The sequence below is a fragment of the Lissotriton helveticus genome, chromosome 8, assembly GCF_964261635.1.
Source record: "Lissotriton helveticus chromosome 8, aLisHel1.1, whole genome shotgun sequence".
Classification (NCBI taxonomy): Eukaryota; Metazoa; Chordata; class Amphibia; order Caudata; family Salamandridae; genus Lissotriton; species Lissotriton helveticus.
Window position 1 is genome coordinate 427,856,312 of NC_136069.1, and position 24,452 is coordinate 427,880,763.

General features: G+C 45.9%; 1 protein-coding gene across 3 annotated transcripts in view; it reads left to right on the forward strand.

The window, feature by feature from the left end:
* DNAJC15 (DnaJ heat shock protein family (Hsp40) member C15) overlaps positions 1-23,713 on the forward strand; it is a 246,566-nt gene extending 222,853 nt beyond the window's left edge. For 2 of the 3 annotated variants that reach the window (XM_078657293.1, XM_078657291.1), the window contains one exon: positions 14,780-15,390. In XM_078657293.1, coding sequence (XP_078513419.1) covers positions 14,780-14,850 — 71 coding nt within the window. In that variant the 3' untranslated portion in view covers positions 14,851-15,390. Of the gene's footprint in view, positions 1-14,779; positions 15,391-23,576 lie in introns of those variants that run through there. The other variant, XR_013599831.1, reaches the window with a different exon arrangement.
* Positions 23,714-24,452: the final 739 nt, after the last annotated feature.

Below are 24,452 nucleotides of genomic sequence, written 5' to 3' on the forward strand. Positions count from 1 at the left end.
ACATTCCAATGGAATCAGCAGAACACTCAGCTGCGTGACAGCCCCTACTATTGCATGGAGGATAAGGGCCCCTACTGTAGCCACGTGTTGGAATACCTTCATACTATACAAAGTGTTGATTGTAATAACGGATGCCTGTGTGCCACAAACCTGTGTATAAAAGACGAAGCCTCAGAGAAACTTGTTAGAGCACCTCCCGAAGACACTAAGCGAGTGTCCCAAATGACAGGCTCTCCTCATGAGAAATAAACCTTGCTTCCTTGTCTTCCTGCTTCCAGTGCCCGTCTCTTTATTTGGTAATTATTCAAGGTGGAAACGAAGAGTCGCCCTGCGCCAGCAGCCTGGGCATCCGGGGCGTTATGGGCTGACTTTTCTACTGACTTTTCTACAACCCGCTCCACCCTATGATACAACTTCACACTGTGTCGAGAGCATTGCTTTTCACTGCACTGAAACAGTAAAATGTGCCTTTTCTGAGATGTGTGCCAGATTTTCCTTAGACTTGCTAGAGACTTTCAAATCTTTTGCTTGTTTGTACATAGAAGATTCCATGACTGTTTATTTAGTTGATTTATACTTATAGAGCTTTCTTTGCCTTCATATCTAGCAATCCCCATGTTGGGCTCTTATATGACTTTTAACAGACCTTTGTCTTTGAACTGATGGTCTTCACTTTAGACTCTGTTGATTTAGCTCTTTCCATTGGCTTACAAACTGAACAGATTCGTGTTAGTACATTGCTGGACCATAATTTAGTTATGGCTAATTCCCTTATGTAATGACCCCAGCCCCCCCACCCCACCCCCTCAAATTTGGCTTTATTTTTATACATTATTGGTGCTGATTTGAGTATAACGAACTACTCTTTGCTTTCTGTAATTATTCCTAATCTTGAATAAGTCTTTAGGGTTTTGACTTTGAATAGTGTCTTGCGAAGGATGAAGCCACTGTCATTTGGGACTGACACTGTCCCAGTCGTGCGCATCTGCCCCTGGAAGTTATTGGTGCAAAGTACTTACATGATGAATAGGTCGCTTTTTGTTAAACTGCTAAACCAGGCATAACTAAACAATTATAATCTTTTCATATTGGCCTGTGCGATAATGTTGATTCCTAAAGAAATCAATATTCTCTTCTTTATTCTTTACAGTTAAGCTGTTGTATATAGGGCGAACTCTCCCATGTAGCCTTTGTTGTTTAATCCCTTTCATCTCAAACTTGTGAAACCCTATCCTATGTCCGTCCGTTTCTAGGAATGGAATAGATGCAGCTTTAATTGTTTAGCCAGCCTCATCCTTTTCCAAATTATTTTAAATGTATATACACACAGAGGCTTTAGTCAACTCTCTTCATCTGTTGGCCTGTTCAAGAGTCAATCACTCTTTCTTTTACCCACTACAGCATGGGGCAGTGAGCATACATCACCTTTGGCTCTCTTCACTGTAACTGTTGCCATTTTGCAGTGTAGATGTGCACATACACCTACACAGCAGTCAATTTCAGCGTTAGGACTTGCAGATCAGTGTCTGATCTCATTTTATGTTTATTAAATATCTTTTTGCTAATGCTAATTTTTTACTTATTTTTGTTTATTTCTTTTTGCAGACATATGCATGTCACATTATGACGGCGGGATTTTTACTTTTTTCATTATCGTTACAGATTTACGTCTATTGCTTGGGTTTGCAAAAGACATTGCAGGCTTCCCGAGGCCAATATGCTAGCTTTGCCAATGCTCGTTTTCTATATTTTAAGCATTTTTCATGTCTGATTTGTTGTTTTCTACTGAGTTCCATTTATCAGAATTAATTGCTAAGTTGCCTTCAGATTTTCCTGTTTTAACTAGATTCCAAAAGCCTCCTCTCTCTGTTATCTGAAGCTTTTTTGATTGCTTCCCATTTGTTTATCTCCCAAGTTAACTTGGCTTCTGCTAATGGTTTTTTGTATTGTGCCCTGGTTTCTTTGATAAGTAGGTTGTCGTTATCTTTAACCCCCAGTAGTAGAGCGTGCTTGGCTTCCCTGCATGCTTTATTATACCACGGATGTTTGGGTTTAGGGTCGGAACTATTGTTAATTTCACCATTGTAAAAGAACTCTGCCAATTTTAAAAAACATATCCTGATGACTCTTGACTAGTAACAACAAGGATTCAGGTCCATGACTATTTACAAACACTTGAAATGCAGTTTCTAAAAACGGGTGGATTTGTTTGTACAAGGTGGCCAGTTTTTCCGTCGACTGTACGAATGTTCCCCAACATACTCTTCTACCTCCTTCAGTTGCTATTAAATTTGGAACAGGTTGTGTAAGTGGATTCTGATGGTACTTGGGGTGCGGAAGGGCTATTTCAAGCACCAACGGGTTATGGTCACTTTCGCATCGGGGTTTGACCGAGAAATCAGTAATTCTGTGCCATAACACAACATCTACCAAGATGTAATCAATTATAGATGCCTGTCCCGGCTTATTAAAAGTGGAGTTGCCCGGACGATCGGAAGAGAACCGACCATTGCAAGCCCTAAGTGAATGACTAAGTGTAAATAAGTTCATCTGCAGAACTAAAGGGGTCCAGCCCCTTATCTAATAGGTGTTACATTCAGGAATTGACCAAGCCGAATCTTCCTTGCTAGTGATGGAGGTAGTTATGCAGTTTAGTGGTTCAAAATGGCAATTAAAGTCCCCACCAATAATTACGTGTGTGAACTCGGGCAGAGTATACAAAAAGGTGGCCACACAATCTAGATTCGGTGAGGTTTGCCCCTGCTTCAATGGACAAGAATACATTTTAATAATGGCTATTTTCAAAGTGTTATGGAAAGAGTGGAGGATACACAAAATGTCAGGGGAGAGGGTGTCTATCATTTTGATGTTACAAACCAGGTGCGTGCCAACCCAAGTACAAAGGCCCCCTGATGGTCTCCCCCTGGACCCCTGAACGGCTGGGATACAATATGCGACATATCCCACTCAAATCCAGCCTTGACCAGGTTTCCTGGAAGAGGCATAGCTCATTGGTGTCTATATAGTCTCCCCAATCTGGGTGATCCATTTTTGAGCGAAGAGTTGCTATATTCCAGGATAAGATCTTGGTATTCTGTAGAGGACACCCGTCCTGCTGTGTTACCTGATAGAGTTTTATCCTCATCATTGATCCCCGCCTCATCCTGTGTGGAACAGTCTAGGTCCCCTATCGTCCTAATAGATACACTAGGAGTACTAACTGCTGCGATAACCTCGTGGGTATTCTCAACGAGTTGATCACCATTCTCAGGTCTTTCACAGTATTGGAGCTCGGGTGGCTGGTTGTTGATGGAGGTCTGATTTTTACAGCTAGGAATTAGTCAATCAACCAAATCCAGGAAGCTATATCTATTACTGACAGGGATATTAGATGTCATATTATTTTCCCAACCCGACCTAAGTTTGGCAGAATATTACTCTGGGCTCTCAATTCCCGATTTTTATATACACTTCCCACTCTGTCTAGCAGAGGGCTATGCGGATAGAAGTAGCTCTGGGGAAGTGTCTGGATGCCTCCGGTCTCCCTGGGGGTCCCCATTCAAGGATGTGTTGGACCGCCCTTCTGTCTCTGAAATTGATCAGGATGCAGTCCCCCGAAATGTCTTTTTGCCTCTGCCCCAGCCAACTAACCCTGCGGGTAAATAGGATTTTGCTGTGTATTGAGTAGGGGAGTGGTCTGTATTTGTTTAACCAATAAATAATTTTCTTTTAAAATTCAGAATATGTTCCCCCTCAACCTAATTCCAGCTGTGGTACTCCAGCTAGTATGGCAACATTCGGTGTTGAGGCTGGAGGCAAGTCTATGCAGGGAAGAGTAGAGTTTGTTTCCCTTGGCTTGGGGTGAGATACATTTCTAGTGTCTACTTCACGAGTTCTTTGTGCCTGTTGTTCAATTAGCAGACCTGAGGTAGTTGCCATGGCCCTAGAGTCTTGGGCGTTATCAGGGAGATGAGACGCCCTGTGTTGGGGTATAGCTGAGGCCTGGTTTTGTTGGGCTGGACAATTAGTCCCAATGGTCAAAATCGGTTGTACAGAAAATTCTTGCCCTACAGGGGGAGGTTGCTGGGAGCAGACCGGTGGAGTTGCCTGTATTCGTTGGGCAGCGATTACCCTATTTGGGGATTTAATAGATTCAATGGTATGTAGAACAGCATCAATTTTAGTTCCTCATGAGTCCATGATTGTGTTTAACGTCTCATTGCATCTTCGAGTTCAGATTTTATGAACTGTGCGAAGTATGCTTTGAGCTCCGTTGTCAAGTGCGATACCCAAACTGGAGGCTCCAAGCTTTTATTGCTACTTTCATCAGCAGTATGGTCCCCTGGCAGTTGGTTTGGTGCCACTCCTGAAGTGTGTTTCGCATGTTTCCCTCCCTTGCGGACATTTGACTTCCGAGGTGCTCCTTTCCTTTCTGCTCCCCCACCCATGCCTGTCTTGCTAGTGTTTTCCGCAGCTATAGTTTCTTGTACAGGCGACAATTCTAGAGGGATGGGGAAAACTAGTGGTTCGGGTGACTAGTGTACTTCTGATTCCATTGATTGTGAAATGCTAGGGATCATTGGTGTTAGTGAAAGACGTCTCTCAGTGCGTTCTATTTCACTGGAGACTTCTCCTATTGCCTGCTGCAGCATTCTATCAATGGCGGTTGGTTGAGCAGTGGGTTGAGCATTAGGGGTTCGAAAAGGGGCTTTCTGCCTAGTGGTTGGCCTTGTGTGTGGGGGGGTACTTTTCCCCATGATTATTTGCTGTAGGCCTCTCCAGACCTACAGCAAAGCCAATTAATATTAATCAATACAGTAGGACAAGTGTTCACCCCAGAAATCTTCAAATAGTTTGAAATCTTGGATTTTATTCTATAGAGCCCCCAAAGTCTAAACCCAATTCAACAGTGCTCAGTAGAAGCTAGCATTCAAACAATGAGGCTCACAGGAAGCTGATGAAAGGGGAGTGGCCCAGCCCATCCTCGGTCGGTATCGGACAGGCTCAGATAGGCCTGCCCTTGCCCCGGGCTTCACCAGGCACGTGCGCACGAGTCCCGTGCGTGTTAAGGCAGCGCTTTATAGCGCGATCACCACGCCTCCCCCAGCGGCAGCTGCAAACAATGCAGGAATTAAGGCACGGTGTACCCTGAGACAGCGAGTCCCACCAGAGTATGATGTTCGTGGGCTTGATGTCAGCGGGGGTGTAAAGTACAGCCCGGAGCCCAGCAGCAAAACAAACAGTGGCACCAGTGAAGATTTGCAGGATTAAAGTCCCCTGGTGCGTCCCGCGCCGCGGGGGTTGAGACAGCTCTTTATAGCGCGATCACCACGCCTCCCCCAGCGGCAGCTGCAAACAATGCGGGAAATAAGGCACAGTGTACCCTGGGACAGCGAGTCCCACCACGGTATGAGGTTCGTGGGCTTGATGTCAGCGGGGGTGTAAAGAACAGCCCGGAGCCCAGCAGCAAAACAAACAGTGGCACCAGCGAAGATTTGCAGAATTAAGGTTCCCTGGTGCGTCCCAGTCAGTTTCAGTATCTATTATAGACAGACTAGCATGCCTTTTGTTCATGAGAAAATTGTTATCTTTTCAACATCCATTTTATCCCTTGTCACTGCTGCTTTTAACTCTGGATGCTTTATCTAGTGCCTATTCTGGAATTATTTGTGTATCTTGTTTTCAAGCATATCAGTTTCCTTTTTAAAAAGATACAAGGATTGCCTTCTTCCATCAAATCAGTTTTTATCCGGCTATTAAAATTTCTACAATTTGTAAATGTGATTGCCCCTTCTGCTGGACAGAATTCCACATTATATGGTCTGGATGTTTGTGGCTGGCCTTTGTCAATCCCACTCACATCCCAAATGGCCAGCTGCTAGTAATGTGAATGGAAATATGTTGTTCCGCAAATCCTTCTTCGGCTGCCAGATAATGTCGGACAATGCACTGTCCACAATTGTTGCAACCATCTGGGCTCAGTACTTATCCATTCACTCTGAGACGAAACTCCAATCATTACTATTTTTTACTCTTCCCTTATAACTCATAATTATAAATGAGCTTGTCAGAATGAGTGACAGAAACCTCCCAGCTATAAGTAAATATGTAATCAAAGTATAATCTTTGTGTTAAGATGTACACAACCTTATAGTAAGATCTAAAGTTGCTGTCCTTGCTTCTTAACCCCTTGCCCGTGGCTGAAATTCCGCTCCTGTGCTGGACATTCCAATCGTGGGCGTGGTCATGACGGTCATCAGCACACAAGCACTGTGACGCATGACGGACGGGAGTCGTCATCAGCACGCAAGGGGTTAACAGAGCGAGCTTGCTGGATGTACACCCCTGACCCCTTCTACTTTCTCACTCACTTTCTCCTTTGACCTGAGTCTTAGATAACGAGCTGCTCTTGTCTCCAAAGCTTTGACTAAAATTCAAATGCATTTTATATTTTCTGCTTGTGTGTTATATTATTAATAAGCCACCCTAGGGCTCTCTGGATTTCAAAAATGTTGGCTCTTTTGACTTATTTACATAGCAGGTGCCGCAGGGTTGGAACTGGCAGAGTTTTTGTTTTGAAACGGTGCACACACCTCTTCTGACTTCCATGGTTTGTAAGCACATATATCTTGTGTTGCATTGACTTGGATATTTGGATCAACTTCAAACGGGAACAAGAACACTGACCTGCTCATCTTTTCTATCCATTTCACTGGGGAACAAATGCTGCAGCTCCACTTCTAACGGGGCGTCACTGTGCAGCCAGGATCTGGGGTGTCACAGTGGGGGAAGTTAGGGTGGCGAGGGGTCTTAGAAAAATATACATAACAGAAGATTAGCATTTCAACACTTACCATTACCAAGGACAAGGCACCAAAACACATGTGCATGCATCCACTCCGTGTTACGAATGGGAGAGGGTGTGATCTATGCCTGGGAATGACTGACCGCTGCTCTCACGCTGGAAGGGAGATTCCAACGCCCCAAACCATGAGGCTGACAGTGTCACTGGCCTATAGAGAATACTGCCATAGACTGCAATAACAATGATTCATTATGAAGGGCTTTGGAACAGTAAGCCCTCCCTCGTGCACCACAATTCAGAAAGTTTGTTTACTGCCTCACTGCCGTCCCCTGCTTCAGAGCGAGGCGATACCAAAGGGGATGATGGACAGAGCGTTTGAGCAAATCAAACACTCACCCCAGTCAACTGATCTGGGTTTAATCCATCACCATTCTTTAGCTCACTCCACCACCCCAGTTCAGACATGGCCATATGCAAATCAGTCTGACCCTGTGCCTCATGGGAACAGTCCAGCCCGAACTGCCAAGCCATGTCTTCCCTGGACCGGAAACAAGCATCCTGGGACCAGATTCGGATTCATAATCCTCATCAGCCAGGCTATCTTGAATTCAGTGGTAGAGTGAGGCGAGGCAGGTAGCCTGGGGCAGACAGCCCAGACTTAAATACATCGATTTGTTTAGAGATATGATTGTATCTCTAAATAAATCTATCTATTTAATATTTGTACAGGAATGTGAAGGAATATCAGGGGGGCGCAGCCCTGGAGCCCTGGAGCCCTAATGAACAATCTGCCTCTGCTAGTTTTAGGTGCCAAAAATGGAGAAGACCTCTGTACCTTCCAGGTACTAATCTTAAAGCCATATGCCCACTTCCAAATTAAAAGTTGAGGTCAGAGTTTGTCTCCAACTCCAAGTAACACGTTGAGGTTCGGGGTTATGTCTTTGATCCCATAACATTGCCAACATAAACTGAGATGTTACTTTCATATGCTAAAATCTGAGAACTTTAATTCTGTCATTGTTCAGAATAAAGAAAACCAAAAGAGTGTGATCTGTCATAAATTCCTGTTGCTCGCCAAGCACTATGTTTGGGTGGAGAGTCCATGTTTCCCTATCCTAAGGTTCGTACATCACTTCCCAGCGTGGGTGCATGTCTGTGTAAATGTAATTGTTGACTTTGTGTCTCCTTGTCCTATTGTCCCGGCTTCCCGTTCACAGCATCTCTGTATCCCTGATCCAAAGTCCATGTGCTCTTCACCCAGTGTATATATCTGCCAGCCCATTGTGTTTGTCTGCGTCTTGTTTACAGGATCTCGCCATATACTTATCCATGTCTCACTTTTACAATGTTTGTTTCCATGCTCTAATATCCAAACATTTTCGGCCCTTTTCTTGCTGTATTCTTGTTTATATTATTGTATCCCTTTCCTGCTGTTGTCGATGTCTCCTTGTATTGTTGTCTGGGCCTATTTGCCACAGTGTCTGTCTCGTGCTGCCACCAAATCTGTGTTTTCTTTTAGCAGCATGTGTGTCTCCAAAAGCCAGTGTTCAGGTCTCTCTGTCCCAGTGTTGCTGCTTTGCTTCCCTGCCCATCTGTCTGTGTCTTCATAATCCGATGTTTGTTTCTCTCTGTCCATTGTCGTGATCTCCCTCTCTGTGTCTGGGCATTCTTTTTCCAGCATTCACGTATCCCTGCCACAGTGTCTGTGCTTTTCTGGCCCCGTGTCTGTCTCCCTGTACAATTGTCAGTGTTCCCTTTAGCAGCCATTATCCATGTATTCATGTCCTAATGTCCTTAATAGGCCCTACGCCTGTGTTAATATTGTTATTACTTGATGTTGTTGGCTAGATATCTCTGTCTATTTGTCCCCAGTGCCCTTTTACCTTGTCTTGGCCTTAGTGTCTCTGACCCAGTTTTAGCCATTTCCAATGTACCCACCCCCCAGTCTCCTAATCTTCCTATGTCTCCCTGTCCAAATGTCTTTATCTCCTTTCTTAACAGCCTTCTTGCTATGTTCTAGGATCTGTATCTATCTGTACCAGTGTACATGTATCCCTGCTAAATTGTTTGATGGCCCTAGGGTCCATGCATCACGTCCTACTGTATGTGCCTCTCTTGTTCCATTGTTTGTGTACATGTCTCCGTATTCCAGAGTACATGTTTCCTTGGTCTAGTGTCTGTGGCTGCCTGTAGTAGTGTTAATGCCTTCTTGTTCCCAGGTTAGTATCTCCTTGTCTGACCATGTTTGTCTTTTTGTCCCATTGACCATGATTCCAGTGGCACAGATGGTATCTGCAAATGCATTGTTGGGAACAGGTGAGATCAAACCAACACCCTTTCACCCTGCAAAATCCTACGGTAGATCAATATGGGGCCGGTGGCTGCTTACAGAATGTTTTGAGCCTGTGTGCCAGTAGTGAGAGCAGGAAATATTAAGTATGGATGCCACTTTTGTGGTCCAAAGACTTCCTCCAGTAAATGGCTTTCCTATTTACAACTTCTGGTCACCTTCACTGACAAATCAGGCCTTAACAAGAGCTATCCAGATAGGCCTAGTACAGAATGATAAAGACTCACACAGGACAGAATACGACAGGTTAAAGACTTGCAAAAAACAGCTACATTCTTGCAGAAGACTGTACCAAACAAAATATGGGATAGAACAAAGTCTTGGCAGGATAATATAAGGTAAAATATCACATAGGAAGGGATAAAACATGACAGCGTAATGTCTCTCACAAGACCAAATGAAGTCCTGTGTAGGACAGTGTCAGTACAAGACAACAGGAAGTACAATTCCAGTGGGGGGGGACAGTGGCTAGGCTATCTAAGGTCACAAGTGGCTCAAGATGGAAAGATTTACCTGATATCCGTAATTTCAAAAGCAGTGACTAGCGGGTATTGTACAACATCCCTGTGCTGCTCATGGTTGGAGAACTATAATATCCAGGTCTCGTCACAGACTGTAGCAGTGGTGCTTCGTTGAAGGGTCAACCCATCTCAGTTTTCCACTGTCTCAAATCTCTCAATCCCTGGGCCACTACGTTAGACAACATGATGACAATCTTGATAGTATAGAAGCTAACGGTTTGATACTTTCGAGATGGTTGCCACATTGTGTCTTGCCACACTGCATCAAACAGCATGACTGCCCTTAATCTAAAGTATAGCAAATATACCATCAAAACATGTTTTATTCCAAGCTTCATGGAACTCTGCTCGGTATATTAGCCAGATAAGCCTTTCTGAAGGCTAAGATGAAATGACCACTGTAGATCAGGTGCTGCTGTAGTTCAAGTACAAGTCTGGTGGATATATTCAGGGGTAATGCTAACCTCCTCTCTAATGGATTGTCTTATTATTACCATTGGTATCTAAATATATTTTTGCCATCATGTTGAAAAGGTTGGGATATCCATATGCTTCATCAAGCCAATTTTTGATCATTGTTTCCAGAATGCGACTTTACATAAGAGGCGCATGTGTTTTGCCTATACAACGGTGCCTTGTGTGACCGGGTTGACATCTGTCTTTGGGGTGGTTTTTTCCCGGTGTGAGAACCAAGCATTTTCAGCAAACGGATAATATATGAGAGGTGGAGTGGGGAGATGAGAGATGGAGAGGAAATGAAGGAAAAGTAGATGTAAGCTTTTGCAGAGAAAAGAGTGGAAGTTGAGATGAGTAGATGAAGCATCCAGGTGACTTACGACAAGATTTCAGTGTTAGTGAAGAGACATTGAGCAAATATTGGTAGGATGAAAAGTGCAAAAGTTCGAAGTGAAAGTGGAGAAATTAAGGACGAGAAACATAGTAAATTTGAAAGGGAATCTTATATTAACATAATGGAAACGAGAAGTGAACCACTTGAAGTCCTCCAAGGTGCCCGCAGTTCAATCCGGCAAGGCCAGCAGCCAGGATCCCAGCGGGTCACTTCTTGCCATTGAACTGAACCCTTCTTCTCCAATCAGATTCACATTACAGCCCCAGAAACGTGATTGACATCAAAGGGGTTTTCTGCAAAGTTCCGACTCCTCTACAGGGCATCTGGGGTCCTATTTTAGGAGCACAATAACATAATCATAAAAAAGGCACTTTTTTGGTTATATTTCTTGTATTCTGAGGACCCATGCCTGCTAACTAACTAACCCTCCTTGCTTTCTACTCTGTATGACTATCGTTGATGTAAAGGAAGAGAACATTTACTTATTTAAGGGAAAGCTGAGCTGGTATTTAAGGAGTTGAAATAAAGTCTGCACTGCCATGCACTGCAATTCCCAACGTCCCTTCGGACTATAGGAGAGGGTGAAGTGCAAGGATCTTGAAGAAGGGTATACAATAGCAATACTATTCTTTGCCCTTTCCCGTGCCATGTGTGTTGAGTTAGACCATTGATACTCAAAGTACGGTCCAGGGGCTGCATATGGCCACCCGTACCTTTGCAAGCGGCCCCTGGTGTACAGCAGCACTCGGCTGCTATTTACTAGAGAGATGCTAACAATAAGAACAATGTTAAATAAACAGGCAAGCATTTATTTGAAAGTTAATTGGTGTTCAAGAAAAGGAAGAAACTATGGAGCCCTTCACCACTTACCTTTATTTTAAAGCCATCTTGCAGTAAAAGCATACAAATATGATAGTTTCTTCAAGATTAAAAAGTATATTTAATTATCATGCAGAACACTTTCACTTTCGTACAGCAGATAATATAAGGTCATTGAGAAGTATTATTATAAAGTGAACATTTTTAAACATTAATTCTCCCCCCTCCCATCCTGACAACAATGCCAATAGTGAACTAAAGATGCAGGTTAGTTATGTTCACTCTTTGGGTGACCTGAGTTCCTATTATACAAGTAAGCCATTATAGTTTATTAAATCAAACACAGAAGAAGGTTGTGTACGTGTGCATCCTGAAGTCATGTATTTCGAGGCCCTCGTACATGTGATAATAAAGAAAAAGACAGGAAAATGAAATTAAACTATTACCCAGGATCACACAATTTGGTGAAGCGGGGAAGCCGGGATCACTCCCAACTTTTCTGGTTTCACATTGTGCAATTCAGCAACTAGATGCATATGCTATGCTTTCCCTACACCCACCTTACTGCCAATGCCCCCACACCTCACAGCCCGATCGCACCCCACTGGCCTCAATGCAGCCCTCGGTCACATCACAGACCACAACTTTTGGCCCCTGGGAAAATGTTTGTGAGTACCCATGTTTTAGACCATCTTCTCTTTCACAGTATCATTAAAAACTGGATCTACAAACTTTAATGTAATTTGCCACTGACGCAACTCTAGCCTAGGCAGTGCTTTATAAGTAGCGCTATATTACCACATGCAGGTCTAGGCAGAACGTTTATAATTATCTCTATATTACCACAAGCAGGTCTAGGCAGAACGTTTATAATTATCTCTATATTACCACAAGCAGGTCTAGGCAGAATGTTTATATTTAGTACTATATATTACCACACGCAGGCCTTGGCTGTGCTTTATAATTAGGGCTATATTACCACACGCAGGTGTAAGCAGTATGTTTAAAATTAGCTCCATAGTACCACACGCTGGGCTAGGCAGCATGTTTATAAACAGTGCTATATATTGCCACATGCAGGCCTGGACAGTGCTTTATTATCAAGCTGGTCTAGTCAGTGCTCTATAATTAGTATTATATTGCCACACACAGGTCTAGGCAGTGCCTTTATAATTAGGGCTATATTACCACACGCAGGTCTAAGCGGCACGTTTATAATTAGAATAGCACTATATATTACCCCACGCAGGCCTAGACAGTGCTTTATAATCAAGCTGGTCTTTAGCGCTATATTACCCCAAGCGGGTCTAGGCAGTTATTTATAATTAGCGCAAATTACCACAAGCTGATCTAGGCAGCACATTTATAATTAGCGCTTTATATTACCACACGCAGTTCTAGGCAGTGCTTTATATTAGCGCCATCTTACCACACCCATTTCTATGCTTTAGAATTCGTGCTATATTGCCACAAGCTGCTCTAGGTAGTGCTTTATAATTCGCGCTATATTACCACACGCAGGTCTAAGCAGCACGTTTATAATTAGCTCCATATTTCCTCACGCAGTTCTAGGCAGTGCTTTATAATTATCGCTATATTACCACACGCATTTCTAGGCAGCACGTTTATAATTAGAGTTATATTACCATACACAGGTCTAGGCGACACATTCATAATTAGCGCTATATTACCATACGCAGGTCTAGGCGGCACGTATATAATTAGTGCCACATTACCACACGCAGTTCTAGGCAGTGCTTTATAATTAGCGCTATATTACCACACTCAGTACTATGCGGCTCATTTATAATTCGAGCTATACTACCATACGCAGGTTTAGGCGGCACGTTTATAATTCACGCTATATTACCAGACGCAGGTCTAGGCGGCACGTTTATAATTAGCGATATATTACCCTACGCAGGTATAGGTGGCACGTTTATAATTAGCGCTATATTACCACACGCAGTTCTAGGCAGTGCTTTATAATTAGCGCTATTTTACCACACGCAGTTCTAGGCAGTGCTTTATAATTTGCGCTATATTACTACACACAGTTCTAGACAGTGCTTTATATTTAGCGCTATTTTACCACACGCAGTTCTAGGCAGTGCTTTATAACCAGCGCTATATTACCACACCCAGTTCTAGGCAGTGCTTTATAATTAGCGCTATATTACCACACACAGTTCTAGGCAGTGCTTTATAATTAGCGCTATTTTACCTCACGCAGTTCTAGGCAGTGCTTTATAATTTGCGCTATATTACCACACACAGTTCTAGGCAGTGCTTTATATTTAGCGCTATTTGACCACACGCAGTTCTAGGCAGTGCTTTATAACTAGCACTATATTACCACACCCAGTTCTAGGCAGTGCTTTATAATTAGCGCTATATTACCACACACAGTTCTAGGCAGTGCTTTATAATTAGCGCTATTTTACCACACGCAGTTCTAGGCGGTGCTTTGTAATTAGCGCTATATTACCTCAAGCCTGGTGTAAGCAGTTCGTTTAACAATATGGTGAGTAGTTTCTGCGGGAAAGAAGTTAGTTGTGCACACCTTGACATAGTTGCCTGTATAAACAAAGTATTCCGTTTCCTAAATTAACATTTAAGACGGGAAACATATGCACATACTAAACTGCACACACGGCTCTCGGAGCCTTATTTGTATGTGGCGTGTCACTTTCCTGTGATCAGGAATCACTAATGCGGGCCTTGCATTTCAATTAGCAGCAGCAGCTGTAGGCAGATGGTAGGCGCGTGAGGGAAGAGTTAAGACAGTCGCACACCGAGAGATTACTGAAGTATAGTCACTCGGTTTGATGGGGCGTGAAGCAATGACATCGTTCCAAATTTGGAGAAAAGGCATATGGGCATATCTTTTGTAAACAGCTTTGGTATGGCGGTTTTTGGCTTGCATTTTCAAGCTCAGGAATTCGGTGTAAAATTAGGAAATATTCTTTTGAACTGGGGGAGTATTTTTTATGGTTTTGCTTGAAACGTTTTCGCATAACAATGTGCCCAATTTAATTGATTAGCAAGGTAGTCTGCTATTCCAGTTTTTGAGTCACAAATAAAACACATTTCTTAACACATGATGCAAACCAGCAGTGTGCATACGAAGCATTTAGCATTTTGCTCTACAGATGTCAACTTCAGATATATTGCTACCGATGTCAACTATTTTAAAAGCAATTTCCTGTGTTTTTTTGCTCTCTAAAATGTCCTTTTGTAACTTTAGAGTGTTGTGCATAGTTTTTTTTATTAGCTGACCTTTTCAAACTGTAAACGCATTTGATACAGCACAAAACGGTACGAGTGATTACATTTTTAATAATGATATAGTCCAGTCAAATTTATAAAACTAGAGCTATATATTTTTCTGCTATGTAAATGTCAAGACAATTTCTGTTTCTTTCTGGTTGCAGGAGGATCTCCATATTTAGCTACAAAAATAAATGAAGCCAAGGATATGCTCGAATCCAGCACTAACCAGTGACCTTCAATGACACTTCCATCACCCCGAGGAACACTTGTTTGTTTTGTTTGGGCCGAACATACCCGTGAATTAAATGTTTTATAATGCCCAATTCTTCACATCGGTGCCCATTTATGTACAAATGAATAGAAAGGACCATAAAACGCAGATTTAAAGATATGACTACTAATAGTTGTACTATGTTTATGATTTTAAATACTTTGCCACAGTTCTAAAAGGTGCAGGTTTTTGCTTGCATTTATCTGAGCACTGAAAATGTCAATTTTCCTGACGGCAATACTTTGCTTTTGTAAACCTATTTAAAAGTAGCATTTTGTTAACAGATTAGTTTAAGTTTACTGATTAAATTATTATATCGCAGACATATGTGATTACATTCGGTATTAATTCTGCGAAAGTACAAACCAAAGTTCTTGAAACACACATGCATGGTAATGAGAATGTGCCTAGCCTTAGTGCTGATAATTTCCAATTCTATTAAGGACTCGGAGGCGAGGATCATGCCTTCTTCCTTCACTTTATTTTTACAGCAGCAAGAAACCACAGAAAAAAGTATTTTTCCCATGAACACTTGGGAAACAGGAAAGTTAAACATAAGCCCTTTGTCAGTCTTTGCACTCCTGCAGCTCCCATCATGCTCCTCTGCTGCTTCCTCTTCCTTCGCGCGAAGCCCATGTTCCAGCATTCTCACGCATCCTGTTTGGGACCATCATTCCCTGCAAAAATTCGCACAATCAGATACTGACCGTCTCTTCAGCCTATCAAAAGGTACATAGAAACAGAATACAGTGCAGCAGCAACAGTCATAACAGCATAAAACTCAGTGAATGACTTACTTACATTCCATACGGGGAGGGTCCACTTCTTGGAAGTCATTGGGGGGGATAACCCTCGCCTCCGAGTCCTTAATAGAATTGGAAATTACCAGCACTAAGGCTAGGCAAATTCTCATTCTATGGCAGGACCGGAGGCTTTGGATTATGCCAGTTCAAAGCTTGTCAACAACCAGCCGAGCCACTTCCAACACTGGCTTAAAATAGAACCTCTTGAACGTGGAATCTGAGGACCAATCGTCCGCTCTCATCAGATCCTCTAGACGAGCCCCAAGGGCAAAAGCTTTGGAGGCCATAGCTCCTCTTGCCGAGTGAGCGCCAAATTGTTTGGTATCAATCCCTGCCTCCTGCAGCACCCAACGCACCCACCTGGCGATTGTTGGGGAAGAAACAGCCTTGTACGGTTTACGTAGGGCAATGAGAAGTTGTCTTTCGCCCAGAGGGCGAGTGTCATCAGTCATATCCTCGTAAGCACGGAGGCACTGCACTACACACAGTTTAGGGGAATTTGTAAAAGCCAGGTACGAAATAACCCGTGTGAGGGTCTTGCTGCGCCTGCTCACAGTAAAAGACCCCCCTTCTGGGGAAAAAACTCTGGCCGTGATGTCGATAGCTCGTACGTCTGAGACCCGCCTGCAGGATATCAGGCACAAAAACATTGCTAATTTAGCCGTAAGCTCTTTACGGGAAAGAAACCAATTCGGCTGCCACGAAAGAAAGAAATTCAGCACTCTGTTTACGTCCCATAGGACGGAGTAGCGCGGTTCAGGCGGCAGCGAGAGGCGGATCCCTATCAACAACCTGCACACCAAAGGGTGTTCCCCAATCGGGGAACCCTGCAACAAGTCATGTCCAGCCGAGACTGCAGAACGGAAAGTATTGATTGACCGGTAGGCCAGGCCATCCTCCGCCAGACCGGCAAGGAAGTTAAGGACATGCACTACATCTGCCCCCACGGGATCGAAACTCCGTCGCACACACCAGCGACGCCACCTATGCCATGCTGATCGGTATCTCTTGGTCGTGCTATCTGCCCATGCCTTGGAGGGCAGAAAGGCCTGGGAGCGTCCAGCGACGCCGGAGATCCTCCAAGCCATCAGCTTCAGCGATCCCTCCTGAAGCAACCGGTGGGGAGTCCCGTCCGGACTGAGCAGAATGTGAGGAGAGAGGGGGAGTAGGATTGGAAAATCCCAAGAAAGTTCCAGAAGAACCGGAAACCAAACTTGAGATCTCCACCAAGGCGTGATCAGCACCGCCTCTGCCAACTGACGACGCAGCAGCGCCGACACTCGCGTTATCATTGAGAACGGGGGAAACGCGTAACCCTTCTCGCCCAACCAATCCTGGAGGAAAGCGTCCGTTGCCTCCGCCACCGGATCCGGGCGCCAACTGAAGTACCTCTGGAGTCGATGATCCAGGCGAGATGCAAACAGGTCCACCGTGAATGGGCCCCATTTGGCCGCCAACAGAGCGAAGACCTTAGGGTCCAACTTCCACATACTGGCATCCAACAGGTGTCGGGAGTGCCAATCTGCCACTTTGTTCTGCCGGCCCAGCAGGTACTCCGCCGTGACAGACACCTGATGGTCCAGGTAGAAGTGCCAAAAGTCCCGTGCAGGGTCCGCCAGCATCTTATTTTTGAAATTGGACAGCACCCTTCAAAAATTATGCCCCATTGCAAAACAGTTATTAGAAACGAACATACAAATGAACAAAGTATTGGTTTTCCCAAACGTTCACAAAAGACACACTACACTTTTGTATCGGCCTCCTGCTACGCTGGGGAATTTTGTGGACTCTCTTATTGAGGCCATCATTCCATTAGCTGCTGCCTCGTGCAACTTTGTACTTCTTGGGGATTTTAATCTTCACTTCGATGACCCCAATGATGTAGTAGCAAGAGATTTATTGAGCTCACTTGGTGCTCTTGATCTTCACCTCGCTCATATGGGAGCTACTCACAACAGAGGTCATCAGCTTGATGCTGTCTTTGCTAATACTGCCAACCTGCAAGCACTCCAGATGTTGGCCCTTCCCTGGACGGATCACCACCTTATTCCTTTCAGTTGGTTGTTGAAGAACCGGGGAGATCCCGTGCCTAGACAACATACTGTGGAACGACTCTGGTCGAAGCTGCCGATTGACAGTTGGGTTGAAGAGCTAGCTATAACTCGCCCTGACCCTGTAGATGACCCCAATATTGCTGATCAACACCTGGCTAATTGGCTCACTAACTCTCTTGATCTACTGATTCCTAAAAAAAGGAGGCTTATCAGGGAGAGAAGAATCGCCTCTGCCCCCTGGTACACTCCGGAACTTAGGAGTTGTAGAACTTCTTGCAAAAGGCTTGAACGTGCCTGGAGGAGAGAGCAGACGGAAGAAAGCCGGGCTAATTATAAAAGAGAGATGAGGAAATATAAAAGTGCACTGAAGGATGTCAAAAAGAATTTCTTTAGTGATAGGATTGAGAGGGCAAGTAATTCTCCTAGAGAATCGTTTAAAATTTTTAAAGAACTTTTGAAAGCCCCGGTCCCGCCAGTCGTGCATGCCAATCCTAAAGATAAATGTGAAGAGCTGGCCAGTTTCTTCCATTCAAAAATAGATACAATCCTATCCTCTCTGCTTGTTATGCCTCAAATCTCTGAACCGGCTGCTGGTCCAATAAGCTGTTTGACTGAACTTGTCTCCTTTGGCCCCTTCTCGGAAGAGGAGGTTACAAAGGTCTTGTTGGAGATGAAGAGTGGATCTCCGAGTGATCCAGTCCCTATGAAACATCTTAAACTTGTGGCTAACACTCTGTCAGCTCCGCTGACCGACCTTATTAATCTTTCTCTTTCTCATGGCCTAGTCCCTCAGAGATGGAAAAGGGCAGTAGTAAAAGCCCTATTGAAAAAACCAGGCTTGGATCCCTCCAATTTGACCAACTTCAGGCCAATCTCGCTTCTGCCAGGGTTTTCTAAAATCGCTGAGAAGCTGGTTAACCGTCAGCTTTCCTACCATCTTGAGTCCAACCACCTGTTGGGAGACTCCCAGACTGGTTTCCGTCCCGGCCAGGGAACGGACACGGCCCTGCTGGCGGTAGTGGAGGAAGCAAGGAGCACTCTTGATGCTGGAGGATCAGTGGCAGTGATCCTCCTGGACCTGAGTGCTGCCTTTGACACCGTGAGTCATCAGGTGCTCCTCCAACGCCTGTCAGAGGTAGGTGTCTCAGGGACGGCCCTGAAATGGTTGGGATCCTTCCTTTCCAACCGTTTCTACCAAGTCTGGGAAGGGGCAGAGCAGTCTTCCCTATTCCCTCTTCAATGTGGAGTCCCGCAGGGCTCATCGTTGAGCCCTACTTTGTTCAATGCATACATGACTCCACTTGAAAGAGTGGTAGCCCCCTCGGGGTTGAAGATCATCAGCTATGCTGATGATACTCAGCTGGTGGTGGGCCTCACTCAGCTGGCGGAACAACCCAATGTGTTACATGACTGCCTGGCCAATGTCTACCACTGGATGTCCAACTCGGCTCTAAAGCTCAATGGAGGAAAAACTGAGCTGATGCTCTTGGGCAACTCCAGTCCCTCCATTATTGCCAGCTGTTGGCCCCGGTCTCTTGGCGATCCACCATCCCCCAAGAAGGAGATCAAGTCCTTGGGAGTATGGTTGGAGGAAGATCTGTCCTTTAGGACTCACGCCAGGAAGACCGCGGGGGTTTGCTTCGGTCTACTGAAGTCAGCCCGAAAGGTGCTACCACTGCTTCCGGATCCAGCTAAGAAGCTTTTGATGCGTGGTTTAATCCTGTCGAGGCTCGACTATGGAAATGCCCTGTTTCTTGGCGCCCCCGAAGCGACCTTTAAAACCCTCCAACAGGTGCAAAACGCAGCCGCCAGAGTCTTGATGGAGATCCCTAGAAGGCAGTCTGCTGCCCCGGCCCTTAAAGCGCTTCACTGGCTCCCTGTTAAGGAGCGGGTGAAATTCAAGGCGCTGTGTACGGCCCATAAAATTCTACATGGCAAAGGCCCCCCCATCCTTTTTAATATGGCCCGTCCGTATAAACCTCCACGCCTTCTGCGCTCGGACCAGCAACATCTTTTGCAATCTGCGAGAGTTAAGAGAGCTCGGACTGGGGGCAGGCGTTTTTCGGTACAGGTGGCATCTCTGTGGAACTCTCTGCCCCTTAAGATTCGCTCAGAGCCCAAGATCCTACTATTTAGGAAACTCCTTAAAACCTATTTGTTTCCTCAGTAGTGAGTAATCGAGTCTCTCCTTCTTGGTCTGTCGCGCCGGGATGCCCCTGGGTAAGCTGAGCGCGTTACAAGTTTCATATAATAATAATAACAATAATACACACAAAGTTGTGACTTTGATTTTCTTTCTTTTATTCAGTTTTTATTCTTTCTTTTCTTTTTTTGATAGTTGCGAATAGCTGACGCGTTTCGTCCGTTGCCGGACTTCTTCAGGGCTATACAAGACACATACAGACAGCATCTTGGATCTGGTCCCACCCCGATGATTGATATATCGGACCGCCGACACGTTGTCCTTCCGTAGCAGGACACATGATTGCACTCTGTCCTTCGTCCAACACTGGACTGCAAAGGACCCCGCTAGCAACTCCAAACAGTTGATATGTAAATACTGCTCGTGGGCTGACCAGGCGCCACCCGTGGAAAAATCTCCGCACCTGGCCCCCCAACCGGACCGACTGGCGTCGGACTAGATAACTATATCCGGGGCTGACCCAAAAATCGCACGGCCGTTCCAGGCCTCCATGTGTGACAGCCACCACTGCATCTCGCCTCTCACTTCCTCCGACAGAGGAACTAGCTGAGAGTACGCCAGTCCTTTCCGAAGGTGATACGTCTTCAGACGCTGCATCGCTCGATAATGAAGGTGGCCCGGGTATATGGCCTGAATCGAGGATGACCGGAGACCCATCAAACGCGCCAAGTGGCGCAGAGATATGAGCGGCTTTGCCAGGGTCTGTCGCAGCTCATGTCTGATCTTTGCCATCTTCCAGGCGGGAAGACTCAGTGGTAGACACCGAGTCTATGTTGAACCCCAAAAAGGTGGCACACTGGACGGGAACCAGAAGAGACTTCTTCTCGTTGATAACAAAGCCCAGACCTTGAAGGAGGTCGACTGCGACCTGCTGCTGGGACACCAACCGTTCAGGACACTGGTCCATGAACAGCATGTCGTCCAGGTACACTATCATCCTGATACCCCGTGCCCGCAAGTCCTCCGCCGCCGGACGCAGCACCTTTGTGAAGCACCACGGCGCTGAGGAGAGCCCGAAGGGCAGCGTGGTGAACTCGTAGACCTGACCGTCCCACTTGAACTGGAGAAAACTGCGGTGGGGAGGAAAAATCGGGACCGCCAAATAGGCGTCTTTTAAGTCGAGCCTGACCATCCAATCGGACGGACGTAAAACATCCCTCAAGAGGTGAATCCCCTCCATTTTGAAATGGCGGTACACCAGCCACTCATTGAAGTCCCTCAAATTGATGACCGGACGTCGGCCCCCGTCGACCTTGTCGACCAAAAAGAAGTTGCTGAGGAAACCCCCGGGATGTTCTCGCGCGCACCAGATCGCCCCTTTGAGGAGGAGGGCGGAAACCTCTTCGCGCACCAATTCTGCATCTCGCTGTGAGAAAGTAATGGGGCGGGGACGCTGATGCTGACAGGGACGACCATGGAACTACATCTGAAAGCCCTGGACCGTCTGCAGCACCCAAGCATCGCTTGTAAGGGCAACTCACGCCGGGAAAAACTGCGCCAAGCGCCCCCCTACCCGCAAACTCGCTGAGGGCAGCACACTCACCTCTTCCAGCACCCTGCTGCTGGCCTCTTTGGCCTCCCCGGCCACAGAATCTCTGTCCCCTCGTCAGGTAGAAGTTATTGAAGCGGTCGTTGGTTTGAAACTGACCGCGGGCGGAGCCTTGCCCCCGATCGGAGCTGTTGCCACGACCGAACGAGCGGCCCCTGCCACGTCTGGCCCTCTCAAAAACCCGAGGGGCAAAAACTTTCTTTATATTGGACTGTGCCCTGTCCATGGAGGTAAACGTGGCAACAAATTTGCCAAGCTCTTTGATGAACGGGTTCCCGAATAGTCCTCCTTGCGCCACAGCGCCAGCCTCAGAAGAGGCGAGGTCACCCAGCTTAGGGTCAATCTTAATTAAAAGTGACCTCCGTCTCTCAGTAGAGAGCGCGCAATTGGCATTGCCAAGAAAAACAATGGCCCGCTGCGCCCAATTTGAAAGGACCTCCGGGGATATAAGATCCCCTGAGTCTTTGGCCTCCTCTGCCATGTCCAGAATCTTGGTCATGGGACCTACCGCGACTAACAGCTTGTCCTGGCAGGTACGCCAGGACCTGTCTATACCCTTCCTAGGGTCTTTGACAAATTTAGCTAAAAATGTCGCCATCTTGGGATCTATATCCGGGGTCATCGCCACCTTACCCTCTAAGGTGGGGCGAGGACACTCCGCTCTAAGGCGACTGCGGGCGTTCTTATCCACTGGCTTACGCAAACGGTTTGCCACATGAAGGGCCACTTTCTCCCTGGGGACCCAGTCCGAGGACCGGGGGTGGACAATATCGTCCGGGTCCAACATGTCTGAAGGACCTGCAGAGGACGTCGCTTGTGACGGAAGCCACGACCTAGAGAAACAGGCCTCTTCGTCAGTGTCCGGAGAATCCCCATCCTCCTTTGGCTCCGGGGACATTGTGCGTGGGGTAGGGGGAGGCAATTCAACTGGAGGCACAGGGATGGGTTGGGACCCCTCAGGCGCCATAAAGGCGCGTTTAACCCTAGCAAAAGCCTCGGGGTCAACCCCTTCAGTACACGGTTTTTTATTAGGAGGGGGAGAGGGGGCTGGGGCCGGCGCCGGGGCCGGAACCGGTGCGGGTATCAGGGCTGCAAGCTTTGCGTACGCCTCATCCATCCGCGCAGTAAGTCGCTGTTCTAGGGGAATCATCGCCTGATCAACTGCCCTGTAAATGCTATCATCTACCGCCTGGTAAAAGTAGTCATCCCAGGGGGCGTAGTTCAGAGGGTCTTCCTCAGGGTACTTGCCTTGGTCCCCCTGCATGAGGAGGTAAATTAGGCTCTGCAGGGACCCCGGGGAATGGCACAGCAATTAACCAAAGGCCGTCACCGGCACCAACTTTCCAACTGGGAGGGAGCCCAGGTAATGTGGGGGCACAAAAGGTACACAATTTAAGGGGGGTCAGCCCCAGGGGACGCTGCAACCCTCTATTTATAGGGCACCACCTGGAAAAAGCGTCCCACTGCACCTCTTTTACACTAGCTGGTGCTAATTTCGACCCCACAGGGTGTCCAAGAGTACAATACAACCCACACAGGGCGTGACAGATGTGAACAGACTAATTTGCGACCCCAAAGGGGTGTCAATCCGGGTGGCAATGAGCAAAAAACCAGGCACCTGAGGCAAACACGGCAAAAAACGCTTTAAAAGCGCCCTTTCCTCGCGCTGGCCACAGAGCGAAAAGCTCGCCCCCTAGCGGTGGGAGGACCTCACTGCGCTACAACTGGGCACCAAATCGCGTGAGGAGCGCAAAAAGCGTAGCGTGATTGACAGGGGACTCTGAAATCAAAATATAGATTAGCGCTAGCCTGAGAAACAAAACGCTAACTCCACAGCCCCCAAAACCCAGGAGAGAGAGAAAAAGCAACTTAACTTGCTGCTGAGCAGCGAAGGAAGAGGAAGCAGCAGAGGAGCATGATGGGAGCTGCTGGAGTGCAAAGACTGACAAAGGACTTATGTTTAACTTTCCTGTTTCCCAAGTGTTAATGGGAAAAGTAGTTTTTTCTGTGGTTTCTTGCTGCTGTAAAAATAAAGTGAAGGAAGAAGGCATAATCTGAAGCCTCCGGTCCTGCCATAGAATTAATTTGAAAAATTATTCATGTTAAATGTATTTTGCTTCTTAAAGTCATGAAGATCTATTTATTGATAGTTTGTCTATTCTGTTGAAAAACAACATTCTGCTGATTATGTCAATAAAAGGATATACAGTAGAAATCTTTCGAGCATTTCATGCAATACAGGTACTGTACAAGAAGGGGCCTTTCAACTCACACATTGTCACTGTGACACATGATTTCGGTTTTATTCCCCCAGTTAAAAGCCAATATCACACAGTAAAAATAAGGTGACCAGGAAAACCTTACAGACAGTAGATTTCCAACTCATTTGCGGATGATCTGCATCTCTATAAAAATTTCTTGCGTGTTTACATTCTCCCTGGTACATTGATGTTACATTAAAAACTCTTACATACTGTATTATGGGGAGGGTGGAAGTATAAGGGAATAATGGATAATTTGCCGTTAATTGCTAACTTTATTTGATAAAGTCAGGTCTTTGCATCTAATAAACACCAGGCTGACTTTTACCTCACAAATTCCACCTTCAATCAATCAATCGGGTTTTATAAAGCGTGGCTGATCACCCAATTGGGTATCCAGGCACTTGAAGGTCCAAGAGGCTTATTCGAACAACCAGGTCTTGAGGCCAATTTGGATCTTCCTGAAGTGAGGTGATGGTCAAGAGTTGCATGAGGAGGCTGTTCCAGGCCTTTACTGTGATGTGGTAGAAGGAGCGTCCTCCACTTCTGCTTCGGTAGATGCGGGGAGTGTGGGCAAGTAAAAAGGAGGCAGAGTCCAGTCTTCTCGACGTTTGGTGGAAGTTCAGGCAGTGGTTAATGTAGGCGGGTCCTTGGTTTTGTTGAGCCTAGTGTGCGTTTGTTAGTAGCTTGAAT